The sequence below is a fragment of the Trematomus bernacchii genome, unplaced genomic scaffold (genome assembly GCF_902827165.1).
Source record: "Trematomus bernacchii unplaced genomic scaffold, fTreBer1.1, whole genome shotgun sequence".
Lineage (NCBI taxonomy): Eukaryota > Metazoa > Chordata > Actinopteri > Perciformes > Nototheniidae > Trematomus > Trematomus bernacchii.
Window position 1 is genome coordinate 3,698,190 of NW_022987828.1, and position 14,829 is coordinate 3,713,018.

The 14,829-nt window shown below is 40.1% G+C and overlaps 2 protein-coding genes across 3 annotated transcripts; one reads left to right on the plus strand and one right to left on the minus strand.

Moving 5' to 3' along the window:
- The first annotated feature begins 985 nt into the window (after nt 1-985).
- Nucleotides 986-12,723, plus strand: capn1a (calpain 1, (mu/I) large subunit a). Its single transcript, XM_034152554.1, has 22 exons — nt 986-1,100; nt 3,052-3,295; nt 5,908-5,977; nt 6,071-6,189; nt 6,264-6,397; nt 6,484-6,652; nt 6,802-6,885; nt 6,977-7,062; nt 7,189-7,263; nt 7,593-7,753; nt 8,336-8,505; nt 8,627-8,638; nt 8,993-9,204; nt 9,284-9,323; nt 9,442-9,507; nt 9,678-9,735; nt 9,917-9,981; nt 10,128-10,196; nt 11,086-11,164; nt 11,262-11,375; nt 11,462-11,520; nt 11,600-12,723. The coding sequence occupies exons 2-22, from the start codon at nt 3,053-3,055 to the stop codon at nt 11,624-11,626; spliced, it is 2,112 nt and encodes a 703-aa protein (XP_034008445.1). The 5' UTR covers nt 986-1,100; nt 3,052; the 3' UTR covers nt 11,627-12,723.
- A 115-nt stretch (nt 12,724-12,838) lies between these two features.
- mrpl14 (mitochondrial ribosomal protein L14) lies at nt 12,839-14,827 on the minus strand. Of its 2 annotated transcripts, none has more exons than XM_034152555.1 (3): nt 14,731-14,827; nt 14,215-14,317; nt 12,839-13,301 (listed from the first exon to the last, which is right to left on the minus strand). In XM_034152555.1, the coding sequence occupies exons 2-3, from the start codon at nt 14,292-14,294 to the stop codon at nt 12,935-12,937; spliced, it is 447 nt and encodes a 148-aa protein (XP_034008446.1). In that variant the 5' UTR covers nt 14,295-14,317; nt 14,731-14,827; the 3' UTR covers nt 12,839-12,934. The 2 variants fall into 2 exon arrangements, with proteins under 2 accessions (XP_034008446.1, XP_034008447.1); XM_034152556.1 differs by lacking the exon at nt 14,731-14,827 and adding an exon at nt 14,524-14,622.
- Nucleotides 14,828-14,829: the final 2 nt, after the last annotated feature.

Genomic DNA, 14,829 nt, shown 5'->3' on the forward strand with positions numbered 1-14,829 from the left:
TGTTTCTTGTGCCGTGATTTGCCCTATTCAAGTTGTATGTGTTTTATGTGATCTCCAGCACCTCTAGCGGCGGCGGGACTGTGTGTGAGCGGTGGCCCCTCCTCCTGAGGCCGGTCTAGCCGCAGTGTGCAGCGGACTGGGAATTCCGGCTCTTCTTGGTGAGCCGGATCATTTGGCTCGGCTCACCAAGAAGAGCCGGCTCTTTCGGCTCCCAAACGGCTCTTCAGTTTACCACATATTATACCTTTTATAATTCAATCAAATGTAGCCCTGTTTTGACTAATGATTTATATGTGTACACATATCACTTAAATTATTCAATACATCCTTTGTACTGAAGTATTCAAAAGTAAAAATGACATGTTTAATATCAATTATTTGCTGTGGCCAATTGTTTTCATTGCATTTACAGACCCTTGTATCTCTCTGATACCACCCAATGAATGCACTGACTTGCTTCTAGAACCACGCTACGCAAAGCAGATATCAACACCTATAAAAACCCCAGCATAGACATTTAAAAAAAGGGGCTACTGTATTGACAAAACAGCAGGGCTCTATTTCAGTATTAACTATAGAAAAAAAGACAGCAACAGCTGACATCAAATCTTTGCTGAGCCTAAGGATAATCATAAATAAATAAAATAGTGAAAATAAATATATTGCAATGCTCAGTACAGCAGCATCCAACCGTCTCTAATCATAAAAAAACAGAATAAAAATAAATGTATTGCAATGCTCAAAACAGCAGCATCCAACAGTCTCTAATCCTTGGATATTACACATGTCACTGCATGCATGCACGGAGCAGCTGTAGCGCGGAGATCATCATATCATTCTGTCTTGTATTACTTAACAAAAAAAACAAAACAAAAAAAACCGGTTCGTTCGCGGGCGCGAGCCGGCTCCCGTCGTTCACTTAAAAGAGCCGGCTCTTAGAGCCGGCTCGTTCGCGACCGACACATAACTACAGCGGAGAGAGAGGGCTGGACCTGCACTGCTCCTGTTTACCAAACAACCACTGCCCCCCACCCCAGATTTACACGATTATCACAATCCGAGCAATTCTGAAGGAGCGGCAGGTTCCCTTCACGGCGGTGGTGAGTGGAGCCGTTTTCTGTATGTCCTTTCGCTCCAATGTGCTAATTATCCCGCTGATAGTTAACGGTGCCTCCCGGTGGAATCAGTGTGACGTTAGGCCACCGTGCGTTTTATTAGATTCAACATACTGTACGCTGTAGCACTAATAATAATCCAGCTGTCATATTCAGGCATACAGATTTAATTCATATGTAGCATCCGGTGTGGAATGAGTGTGTTTGTGTGGTAAAATATATATTATTGTTGTGAGAAATGTTGGAAGCAGGCATCAGGCCATAAAAAAAGACAGGCCCATTGAACAGGTGCTAAAACAATATGAGCCTGCATACATGCCAGACATGCTAATACTGTTTGATAGTTAACAGGCATCTAAATTCACTAAGAAATCAAAATAAAGTAGGATATGCGCAGCATTGTTCTGGTTGTATGGTTATTATAGGGCATTGTTGAGGTTGAAGTCCTATAGATGACATCATTGTCAAAGGAATGTCTGGATCAGCTTTTCTTTGCCCAATGGGGAAATATAGTGATATCCTTTTAGGCATCCGCCGCAGTGTCCTCTATCTAGCTGTCTGATAGAGGAGGGACATTCATGCAGACTCTCACAGCATGAGGGGCCCCAGTGTCAGGGTGGGGGTCCTCGCCTGCAGAATTGTTTCTATCAAAAGCAAAGCTTGTTTTTCGCAACAACACGTCATTATTTCCTCTCTTACTCATCACTGAAAGTCAACGGAGTCATTTTCTCCTCATCGATCCCCTGATCCCTCACCACTTTAGCTCCATCAAAGTTGCCCCCTCTTCCTGCACTGTATACAGATCTGAGCTCATTAGGATTCTGTTCCAGTGGAGCACAGCCAGATAAAAGCTCCTCTCATGTCCCAGTTTCTTGCAGTAATTCAGAACAGGAGAGCAAATGAACAACTAAGAGCCATCTTCTTGATGTATGTGGTTCTTTTTATCTCCTGCTCTTCTCACAAAGTGTTTGTATCGTCCTCTGAGACTTGGCTGAAAGTTGTGAAACTCTCCGGGATTGTAAAGGAGGTGCATTCAGAGAGGAGAAAAGACCCCCACTGAGTGGTCAACACTAAAGTCCGTTAGGGCTGCGCAGGATCCTGCAACTCGGTGCAATCTGAGTTATTGAAAAGTAAAAGCACTTTATCTCTACCTGTGCCAAAACTAGAGTTAAACAACATAATCTTTCTTGTTTTGTCTCATTCTCTCTCTCAGCCATCCTTTACAGACAAGCTATACGAAGGTATCAAAGGTGTCCTTTGTTATTTCTAGGTCTGCTGTGTGTACGGTGGTCTTTTCTCACAGTCCTCAGTAATCCCTTTTCTTCTGTTTGTATTTATGTTGTCTAATTATTAGTTTTTGCTTGGCTTAAATATATGTTGGCTGCTAAGTGAAGTTTCCATAGCAGCACATTTGCTTTGATTTTAAATAACAATTAAATAAACAATTATGTTTTGCAGGATTTACCTTTTTCCAGGACATTAGAAATACTGAGGTCACAAATCCCACTTGGCAGCTCCTCAACTTTAAGAGGTTTTAACAACAGCCTATGATTTCTGAATAATGTATTATTTAATTAGCCTCAAACATATTGAATCCAAAGATAATGAAACAACCCCATCATGTTGTTGGTAATTGTAAAATGTAAAACCTCCACAGATTGCTTAACCTACATATTTAATACAAAACAAATACCAAGGACCTCAGTTTCCTAAATGGCCTTAAAGCATAAAGCTTTCTTTAACTTTTAGGCTGGAATGAATTCACTTAAGGCAGATTCAGAATTGTTTTGAATTTATCACTAGCATAAATAATATTTTTCTAAACACGAGTGCCGTGCTGTAACACTTGGACAAGAGTGTGCCACCGATGAGCTTTCTGCTATTTATAGACAGCCTGTGCATACTCACACGCCTCCATATTTTTATCTCCCACCAGTATGTATGCAACTGGGATGTCCGCTGTCATACAGGCCAACAGGCTGCGAGCAGAAGGCATGGGCACCAATGAGCACGCTGTGCCCTTCTCCAACCAGGACTACGAGGCTCTGAAGCAGCAGTGTGTGGAGTCCGGCTGCCTGTTTGAGGACGACTGTTTCCCCGCTGAGCCTCCATCCCTGGGCTTCAAGGAGCTCGCCCCCTATTCCTCCAAAACCAGGGATGTGGAGTGGATACGGCCCACAGTGAGTGGTTACTAACAATACAAAAAACTGATATGTTTTATTCCTATTAGTTGAGATAAAGGGTACAAGTGACAAATACCTTTTATGTTTAATAATTCCAAGCAAAACAAAACAGACAAATCATACTCGACAGATTAAAGATTATAGTTTCAATAAAAATATAGATAACCATATCTCTGTCTCTTCAGTCTCAAGGCATTAGAGAATGAAACAGAAAATAAAGTCAGCAAGCCAGGCAAAACAGCAAGGGTACAATTGAATAATGATAATTTCAGAAGGCTTGGGTAAAATAAGGACACATCTCTCATCATCATTTACTGTCTATGAAGAAGGTAATACAGGCAGATCTGCAATATATATATTTTAAGAAGGAAACACGATAAAAACAATTTTTATACACTCATATAATGTATCTTATATTATGTTTAGTTTATATGTACTGCTCTAAAAATTCCCCCTGGGCAAGATCAATTGTTTTTACATTTTAAATGTGAAAATGCCTCTCATTGTTCTTTTGATTGCTCCGCATTACTTTTTTCATGACACATGTGTTATGTCTCTTGCCACTGATTACTAGAACTCAAGAGGGAAACATTATAAACAGAAATATCAAATGACACTGAGTGTTATTTCTTGTCTGTAAACTCAGACAGAATAGGACGAGTATGAACAGGAACCTTTCAGACCGATGCAGCTGTTGGCATGGCATGTCATTCCCTGACCACTCCTCGCTCCAACATTTATTTACAGTCATTGAAACACAGGAAGTTAGAGTGTAGATGCGAAAATAGCTATGGTTTGTGGTTTTATGGTTTATATGTCGTTTTTAAAAGGATAGTTTGAATTATTTGAAGTGGGGTTGTATGAGGTACTCCTCCATATATTTTGATTTTAAAATTTATCATTTTTTTTTAATTTATTTATTTATTTATTTTTAACCTTTATTTAACCAGATAAAAACATTGAGATAAAATCTCATTTTCAATGCTGACCTGGCCAAGAAGGCAGCAACGTTACACATGACACATAACACAAACATATAAAATACAGAGAACATAACTAAGAAAACAAAAGACGAAAAAGCAGTCACTACATTGTGCACATTAGGAATAAGCCAGAGACCAACCTTTTACGGGATGAAATTGAAAAACAACATTTAAGTCTGAAAAGGAAGCCAAGAGTGAATTTCAATTTCTTTGTTAAAACTTCAATATGGTGTTTAAAGTTCAGATTACTGTCCAACCAAAAGCCCAGATATTTGTAGGTATCAACAAACTCAACAGAAACGCCATCAAGGGTGTCAATGGAGAGGCAAGAGGACACTGACTTGGGAGCAAAAAGCATTGCTTTGGTTTTCTTACTGTTCAATAGCAGTTTGGAATCAAGAAGTGCATGCTGCAGCGTGATCAAATCTGATTTTAAATTGGAAACAGCCATATCCAGAGAAGGAGCGCATGAGTATACAATAGTGTCATCAGCATACATATGATAGGTAGAAAATTGCATCTGATTACAAATATTGTTTACATATAATAAAAAGAGCAAGGGCCCCAAAATAGAGCCCTGTGGAACTCCCTTCTCCAAGGTGACGGGGTCAGAGACAGTACTACCCAACCTGACGCATTGAGTACGGTCGGTTAGATAACTCTGAAACCAGCAAATGGCATTGTGACCGAAACGAGACACCAACATAACATTAGACATAATGTGGTGATCTACAGTGTCAAATGCTTTGGCTAGGTCAATAAACAATGCAACACAAACTGATTTCTTATCCAAAGCAGCCTTAATATTGTCTAAGACTTTCAGACTGGCAGTCACAGTACTGTGCTTTGATCTGAATCCAGATTGCATAGGGTTAAGGATGTTGTGTGAATTTAAAAAAAGTTTTAGCTGAGTAGAAACAAGGGACTCAAGAATCTTTGATAACACAGAAAGATTTGAGATAGGACGATAGTTATTCAACTCCGTGGGATCACCAGCTTTCAAGAGGGGCGATACCAGAGCTTGCTTCCACACAGCTGGCAGTGTGTGAGTGGACAGGGAGAGATTAAAAATATCAGTTACTGGTTGTGCTATAATCTGAGCTGCAATTTTTAAAAAGAACGGGTCGAGGCCGTCAGGCCCGGCAGACTTTTTAGGATAATTTGAGTGCAAACCCTGTAAGACTTCAGAGACCGAGAAATAAGCGAAATCAAAAACAGGGGAGTTCATCTCTTGACTATGGCTGTGAGTACGACCATTTAGAGAGTCATGACTTTGCTCATCAATTGAGTATGTTATTGTGTGACATACTCACAGGTTGAGGCTGCTTTAGACCAGCCAATTCTGTGTTGTGCAAGATAACATTTCAGTTTTTTCAATGAAGTTTATTTTGGCTTGAAGGTAGATAGATGTATGGATATAACAGACTCAGTTCCCAGGGGAAAGGGGCTGTGTGACAGTAGTGACATCTTTCTAAATATAGCTTACCTGGCTGCCATCCACTGTAGGTTTTGCACTGACTATTAAGTATCTCATTCAACCCCACTTCTGAACTATTCATTATATGTAAATCATAGGCTATGAATCCAAACTCTGAGATTTAATTGACCTTTTGAATTTCTCCATAGGACCTGACTGATGACCCTCAGTTCATTGTGGGCGGTGCCTCCAGGACCGACATCTGTCAGGGAGCGCTGGGTGAGCCCTTGCTGTTATTGTTAATGTTAAATCTGTTGTGAAAAAAAAAAGACAATCATATAAAGGTGGCTTAATGCTTCTTTTCATTTGCAGGTGATTGCTGGCTCTTAGCAGCCATCGCGTCTCTCACCCTGAATGAGAGGCTTCTTCACCGGGTCGTCCCACATGGACAGTCCTTTCAAGACGACTACGCTGGAATATTCCACTTTCAGGTATTTTAAGATCCTCAAATGTAAGGCAAGCAGTTTGGATTGATGGAGTTGTTGATTGTTACTCTGTGTTGCAGTTCTGGCAGTTTGGCGAGTGGGTAGATGTTGTGATTGATGACAGATTGCCTGTCAAAGATGGAGAGCTGATGTTCGTCCATTCTGCTGAGGGCAATGAATTCTGGAGTGCACTCCTAGAGAAGGCTTACGCAAAGTATGTATTAGAAGAGCCTGACCAGTTGTTCAATAATTCAGATGAGTGTGTTTGATGGAAAGTGTTTTTTTTCCACATGACATCAGGCTGAATGGATCCTACGAGGCTCTGTCTGGAGGAAGCACCACTGAGGGGTTTGAGGACTTCACAGGTGGTGTGTCTGAGATGTACGAGCTGCGCAAGGCCCCCAGAGATCTGCACAGGATCATCGCTAAGGCCCTGGAGAGAGGCTCTCTGCTGGGCTGCTCCATCGATGTAAGTGCTGAACACGCTGGCACACCACCAAGACACGCAGATCAATGTTGCACCATTCTGAGGAAGCTAATAACATTAAAAGATCTTCTAGTTATTTTTGTGCCAGACCATTCATACTCGGATGCAGAAATTATGTTTTTCATATACAGATCACCAGTGCCTTCGACATGGAGGCTGTTACATTCAAGAAGCTTGTGAAGGGCCATGCCTACTCACTCACCGGACTGAAGGAGGTCTGTCCGTGCATGACTATGTGGTCTTTAATTGGTCAACACTGCAAATGACTTAATGTGTCTAATTGACCAATCTCCCTGTGTTATGTAGGTTGATTACCAAGGCAACATGGAGCGCCTAATCCGGATACGTAACCCTTGGGGACAGGTGGAGTGGACTGGTGCCTGGAGTGACAAGTGAGTGTGCCAATGTCTCTGTGTACTAAACATTTTTGCATCCTCAGTTTTGTTTGGTTGTGCTTTTATGAGCGTGATATCTCTTACTGAGTGTGTATTCTGGTCTGTTTGTCTTGTTGTGTGTAGTTCCCCTGAATGGGATGAGATTGACTCTTCTGAACGAGAGGACCTGCATCTTAAGATGGAAGATGGGGAGTTTTGGTAAGATGTGTCAGGTGCTATTGTATTATATGTACTATATGTATTTTAAAGAACTAGTTATCGGGAATACACTTATTCACTTTCTTGTGGTGAGTTACAGGGAAAAAAAAGAAATACAAATACATGTGGGTTCAGTTTTCATCAATTGATAACATATTTAACTAATAAGTAAGGTCCTTTTTTATATATTTACCTTACAGACAAGAAAGTGGGATAGAATTTCTCATATTAGTGGCAAGAAAGCCACAAAGAGCGCATTTCTCAGAACTGTTCTTTTATAAAAGTCATATTTAGGTTCTGACCCTAAGCATTTATTTTTAATCTTCCAGGATGTCCTTCAATGAGTTCAAGAGGCAGTTTTCTCGGCTAGAGATCTGTAACTTGACTGCTGACGCTCTGAGTGAGGACGGTCTCAGCCACTGGAACACCACAAAGTTTTACGGCGCGTGGAGGAGAGGCAGCACCGCCGGAGGCTGCAGGAACAATCCCAGTGAGTCACTGTGACTCAGAAAAAAATTAATTTAAAGGTCACCTATTATGCAAAATCCACTTTTTCTTGTATTTTATTCATAAATATGTGTCCTCTCTGTGTTAAGAGATTCGGAAAGTTTCAGGAAAAAATATCCTCTCTCCTTTTATCCTGACTCATCTATATAAAAACCTAAAAGAATTAGCTGATCAGATTTTGAACACTTTGTGATGTGAAATATTTTTTTTTTGGGTTGTGCAACCATTAGTCAATAACTAACCAAGGTAACATCCGCCCACCTTATCACCCGATTCTCCTCCTAGAGCACTATTTTCAAACCAAACATTTCACAGAGTGGTTTGAGGAGTGGCAGCTCAATAGCATTTAAAGCTACAGACCCAGAATCAGCACGTTTGAAACAGAGGGTTTTATGGCATGCAATCTGTTTGGTATTTCAGCCAAACACTTCAGAGACATGTTTTGTATATGTCTGAGACCTATAATATATTGTTGAAAAATAGTTTAATAGGGGACCTTTAAAGTCTACACGCTGACATACAGTGGACAATGAAACATGCTAACACAAATGCACCATCTGTGTAGACACGTTCTGGATCAACCCTCAGTACAAGATCACCTTGCTGGAGGAGGATGACGACCCAGAGGACGATGAGGTGGCGTGCAGCTTTTTGGTTGCTCTCATGCAGAAGGACCGCCGCAAATACCGCCGCCAGGGTCAGGACACGCACACCATTGGCTTTGCTCTTTATGAGGTAAAAATCTGTTTTGTCCTTTTTTCTCTCTCATGGTTTATTCTTATGCTTGAGTTTTGTGTCAGGTTACATTTTGTTCGTGTCATTTATATATATTTTTTCTTTGTCTTTTTTTCTGCAGATTCCAGAAGAGGTAAGCAGAGCATTTATTACTACCGCCTATTTTGCATGTATATTTTACACTACTGCTGATCACATTTTAGTTTAAAAAAAACGTTCTTTGATTAAGATATGAATCCAATCCACATATTTAAGAACAAATAATATTGAGAAGTTTCATCAATGATTGACCTATTTCAATCCTCTTTAGTATAATTACTTCTCATATGGAGTACATTGCATTAAATGTAGTCCAAAGTAAAACTAAATATAAATCAGATGTGTTCGAAAAGCTTGGCAGTATTGTAAACTATTTCTGATTTCAATTAAATTGACCTAAAAACATGCACATGCATTTCAACCCATGTGTGTTCCCTGTGGCCCTTAGTACAGAGGCTGCACGAATGTCCATCTGAAGAAGGATTTCTTCCTGACTCATTCATCGTGTGCACGCTCCGAGACATTCATTAACCTGCGAGAGGTGAGCACACGGCTGCGTCTGCCCCCAGGGGAATACCTAATCGTCCCCTCCACCTTTGAGGCTAGTCAGGAGGCGGACTTTGTCCTCAGAGTCTTCACTGAGAAGCAATCGGAAACAGAGTAAGAGTCTTTTACATCATTTTAAATCCAGCGTATGTATTTGAAATGTAAATATCATGCTAATTATTTTTTATTGCAGAGAACTGGATGATGAAATCTCTGCAGATTTTGGAGAGGAAGTACGTAAAACTGAGACATGAATAAAATAGTTGTTGCATACTATACTTTATTAATAGCAGGAAATGACAAGGATTCTGAAATTAAACAAATGCCTTTTTATATTGTGGTTTCCTACAGGAAGAAGTAACTGAAGATGACATTGATGACTCTTTTAAGTCCATGTTCGCACAGCTGGCAGGAGAGGCAAGTTCTGAACAGATCTCCCTTACTGTTTTGTATCTTTGTTTGCATTTATATTTGTATCTTTGGTGGTCATTTAGATAATATATAATACTTAAAACATCCACATTGGTATCAGCCTTGTTATGGTGAAGACAGATGTCTCTTACATCGTGGCCTCTGTGATTTTTCAGGACATGGAGATTTCTGTCCACGAGCTTCGGACCATTCTCAACAGAGTCGTTACCCGGCGTGAGTTTATTATCAACAAATCATAGCTACTGGAAAGTGTACATGTTGGTAACAAATGTCCCACTACATTATTAGATTCCACTGTAGAGTGCACACCATTCATTTCCTGGACTGCCTGTTTTACAAGTGTCTGTGAAACTGTCTTTGCAGAACAGACTGTTTCAGATGTCTTTTCTTTCAGACAAAGATCTGAAGACTGATGGCTTCAGTATGGAATCATGCAGGAGCATGGTCAACCTGATGGACGTATCCTTTTTGATTTATCTGGAATGAATGAATGAATTAAAAGTCATAATCTTTATTTTATTTGAAACTAAATTAATTAATTGTGCACTTAGGATACTAGTGATTGTTTTGTGTGTGGTTTCACCCCTTGACCATGTGTTTAACAGAAAGACGGTAGTGCCCGTTTAGGGCTGGTGGAGTTTCAGATCCTCTGGAACAAGATCCGAAAGTGGCTGGTAAGAACGAAAACAATAAACACAATGTTAAAGGTCCCATGTCATGCTTTTCCGGTTATTACCCGTCCCCTTGTGTGTTATGAAGGTTTTTATGCATGTAAACGGTGTGCAGAGTCAAAACCCTCAAAGTACACCCTGTAGTGAGTAAAACTCTAACACTAAACTCTACCTCCCCAAAACGCCTCGCTGGAGATACGTCATTGTCCATTTGATTCTTCCGGGACGGGGTGACGTAACCCCGTCCCCGAACGAAATGGACCAATCCGTGGAGCCGTTACGTTAAGCCCCCGCTGATTGGTCCAAATTGACCAATCCACGGACTTCCTCACACACACACACACACAGTGCAGGCAGCTCTGCTGATTTCTCCTCCCTGGCTGCAGGCTGATAACAGACAGTTGGGATCGCGGCGAAATTCTCTCTGCAGACCCATTCTCACAGCGTTTATCAACCTTTTTCTTACTCAATATCAAGCCACACTTATTGTTTTTACTTCGGCTGTGAGTTTGTGTGTGCTCAGGATGAATTTGGCTGTGTTTCGCTGTGTATGCTAAACAAGGAAACAACACCTCCACGGAGCTCAGCGCGATTCACAACGTCCCGACCAATCAGAGCACACTGGGCTCACAGGGAGGGTGGGGGCTGGAGCTATTGGAGCTACAACGAGCCGTTAAAGGCAGAGAGTGAAATTCAGTGAATACACGTAGTTTACAGAGATGCTGTATGAGAAACCAATGTGAGTTTGGAAAATTGCACAATATAAATCTATTTTAGTAGACCTCAACAATGGAATTATGATCAGTGGAAATGGCCATGACATGGGACCTTTTAAAGGAACAGTGTTCACACTTAGATTCTCTGTATTTATCTTTCTGTTTCCATCCTCCAGGTCATTTTCAGAGATTTTGACCTGGACAAGTCCGGGGCCATGAGCTCATATGAGATACGTCTTGCTGTAGAGGGAGCAGGTATAGTGCTCTTGATGATAATTTCCACCATTATTTACTGTATACACACCCACAGATGAGAAGTGTAACCCTTTATTTTTATTATCGTTCTGTGTAGGTTTCAAACTGAATAACAAACTGAACCAGATTCTGGTAGCCCGGTATGCGGAGAACGAGATGGTCGACTTTGACAACTTCATCTGCTGCTTGGTCAAGCTGGAAGCTATGTTCAGTGAGTATTATTGTAAATTGTTATATTGTAAATGTATACTACAGTACATGTGTGCCGACTATTAATTATTGTAAAAACATCAACAGGGTCTTTCCAGCACTTCGACAAGGATGGATCAGGACAGGCTGAGATGAATGTAACGGAGGTAAGTTCTGTGGACAAAATATATTGTGATTTTCTTTATAGTCTTTACTATTCATCTAACATTTCTCTCCTGTTGCCAGTGGCTTTACCTGACAATGTGTGGTTGAAAGGACCATCTTCTCTGGAGCAGCAAAGGTACAGTGGCTGCAGATTGCCATAAACCTGGAGAAATGAAGATCCCTCAGCCTTAGCAACCCATCAATCCTTTAACACATCCCACCTCAGCGTACGTAAAGTAGTAAAAAAGCTTTTTAATAGGTGTAGTAAATCCCCCTGCCTTTTTTGGTCTGAGCACTGCTGATTACAGGCCTTAAGTTGGATCGGGTGTGGCCTGGTAGGTGGAGGCTAAGCCCCGCCTTCCACAAGACCAAAAAAGGCAGGGGGATTTACTACAATAGGAAACCAAAGTCCTATGAAGTCTTGTGTCTCCCGGCTGAATTAGGAATCTATGCAAACCTGCTGTATGAAGCAATCACTGTGCCACATGGATCTATCATCTGTAGCATGATTCCCTGCATGACAACAATCATTAGCTGTGATGTGCATTGTTGCAAGATTTTGGGTTATATTTTAGTTTCACTGTATGAATGTACTAACAATAAGTTCACTGCTCAAAATCTCACTAAAAAACATTCACTAGGAACATAAAAAAACTGAAGAAATCTGAAGAATTTTGTTTCTGTAAAGATTTAAAAAGGTGAAGTCTTATAGTTTCTCATGATCATTCTGCACTCAGGTTTCCATTTTGCCCTGATTGTTTAACAGAAAGATTTTGAAGAAGAAATGATCACCTCAGTTTTCAGTTTCATTGTTGCACCTGCAGACCTGTAGATGGCAGTACAGACCTAATATAATGTCAATGGTTTTTTTCTGGCATGATTCTAAAGTTTAGCTTGTTAATATATTACAAGTATTTGTATTGTATTGAAGTTTAAGCACATCAGCTTACTTTGTTTAGTTCTACTTTATGGTTTTTAATTTTGCACTGACAATTTAGTTGAAGGATGATGCTACTGAAGTTGCCTGACAGTAGTGTGAAATGGTGTATTTCAATTCACGCAAGGGACATTCATGGGGATCACATGATATTATATGCCTTATACACACACAATAGTGTTATAGACAGCGATTGAAAATATGCCAGTCATGTGTTTTGCGTGTGAATGCATGTTGTGCCTTCAATAAATATTTCCCTCATGGTAAATGCTTTCTCAGTTTGTTCATAACATGAATTTGACCCACATTGGCTGCTCAAACTCTCCTATACCTTTATGGTAAACTTAGTAAAATGTCAAACATGTTGAAAAGACTTGAGTCTATCACGTTAATTAACATAATCTAAATCATTTTGAGGAGAGTATGCTTTTTTTTAATATAGTTTACTGAAGACAAATAACACCTGATTAAAGCTGTTACTAAACAAATGCACTAGCAATTGCCAGGACCTTGGAGTATTCTCCCTCATGTTTACGTAGATGTGTGGGTATAGGGACCTTAATCCTTGTTCCTGTGGGGTTCCCATTGTCCTCAATAAGAACAACATTGTTTGAATCAAAGCGTGGAGTCATGCGATCTCCTGGCATTTTGTGTCCAACGATGAGCGCTTTCTTCTTCTGTCCTTTGATGGCAAGCAACACTTTGTCACCGACTTTTCCTATACCATTCTGGGTGTAGACATGGATCACTCTTGGGGCACGGTGATATGGTGTATTTCCAAGGGAGCTGTTGTCCACAACACGCACTCTAGTCATCTTTTGAATGGCTGCTGCAACAGCAGATACACTGAGAAGTCAAAGTATATTAGTTGATGATTACATATTTCCTTGACAGACCCCTCAGTCAGCAGTCTTGCAATAAATGATTTTCAAGTTTAAAAGTGGAATAACTTTAGACAAGTATCTTATGCCAATGTAGGGACCTGTTTGTGGTGATCATGTCATATACAGTTTAATGCCTAGGCTGCTCCACACAGTAAACAGTAAATAACGTGTGCTCTAATGTTACATTGGGAAATTAAATAATATGCCAAAGGTGCACATGATAAAGGATATTATTTGGTTTCAGTCCACAATTTTAATATTCGCACTACCCCTTTTTGATTGCTTTCTAGAGTCGTTTCCTGAAACCAGGACTGAAAAAAACTCAAGGAAACTATGAAAGCATTCACAGTGACTTTACTGGGACAAGGTGTCGCTATTATTAAAGTGGAAGAAAAATGGCCAACAAAGTTTAAGGTTAACATAAAAATACAAACAGAATGTTTTATCTCAAATGTTTCACTATTAGATGCAAAATGTATTCTATGGGTTTATGTAGCATATTGGATTATGACTGTTTTTACAACTAATTGTGATGTCATAAAATCAGGCTGAAACATGCAGTATTATGTAAAACATCCACATCTTCAAGTAGATTAAGATCAACCACATAGAATAGTTTTCCCCTACAGCAGGTGGACTTTATAACAGCCTTGTGTTGAGACTTTACTCATACATGATTTCTCACAATGAAGGTCAAACGTCAATAAACAAATAATATGTATGAGTGGAAGGGGACATTAACAAATTAATGATATGTTGAAGCATGCCACTGCTATTAGTGACTTAACTTATTTTACTCTCTCTGACGTGTTGAATAGTTTGTCAAAAATACCCAGACGACCCAGCTGATAAAATGTAACATCAAAGTATCTTACCTAAAAGTCCTCTGATGAGTTATTGACGATGACTCTACAAGGAGCCCAGCAAGGGATCTTGAAAGCAGGGAGAGAGCCATACTTGGAGCGAATTCTGTGGCAGCTAGAAACAGAAGATTTAGGTGGTTAGCTGCTAATAAGCTAAAGGGTTTGATAATGATAAGGCTAGCATTAGCTAACAATCACATGGTGGTTGGACTAGTTTTAATGATGGAGCATATCTGATGTAGTCTTTTCCCCAAATACATTAATTAGTGCATTGGAAAGCGTCAAGGATCAAGATTAAAATATCAATCGTGTTAATGTTACCCTTCTATCACGCTTCATGCCAATGTCAAAACCCGAGCGTCAGTAAAACGCGACCAACCGCATTTAGCCACGCAAGGTGATAAACGCATCATGCAAAAAACATATAACAAGGAAACAAATACCCCCCCCACTGCAAATACCTGCTACAATTTGTATTTATAAATGTTGATAGATGTCAAACGTTTGTGCTAATTAAAGTCAGAATACCTGAAATAACTGCAAAAACGGCTACCGGCCCCAGTTAGCTTGTTTGCTACTTTTTCTGTACGTCATATAAATGCGCTGCGGTGACATAGATATAGAAGA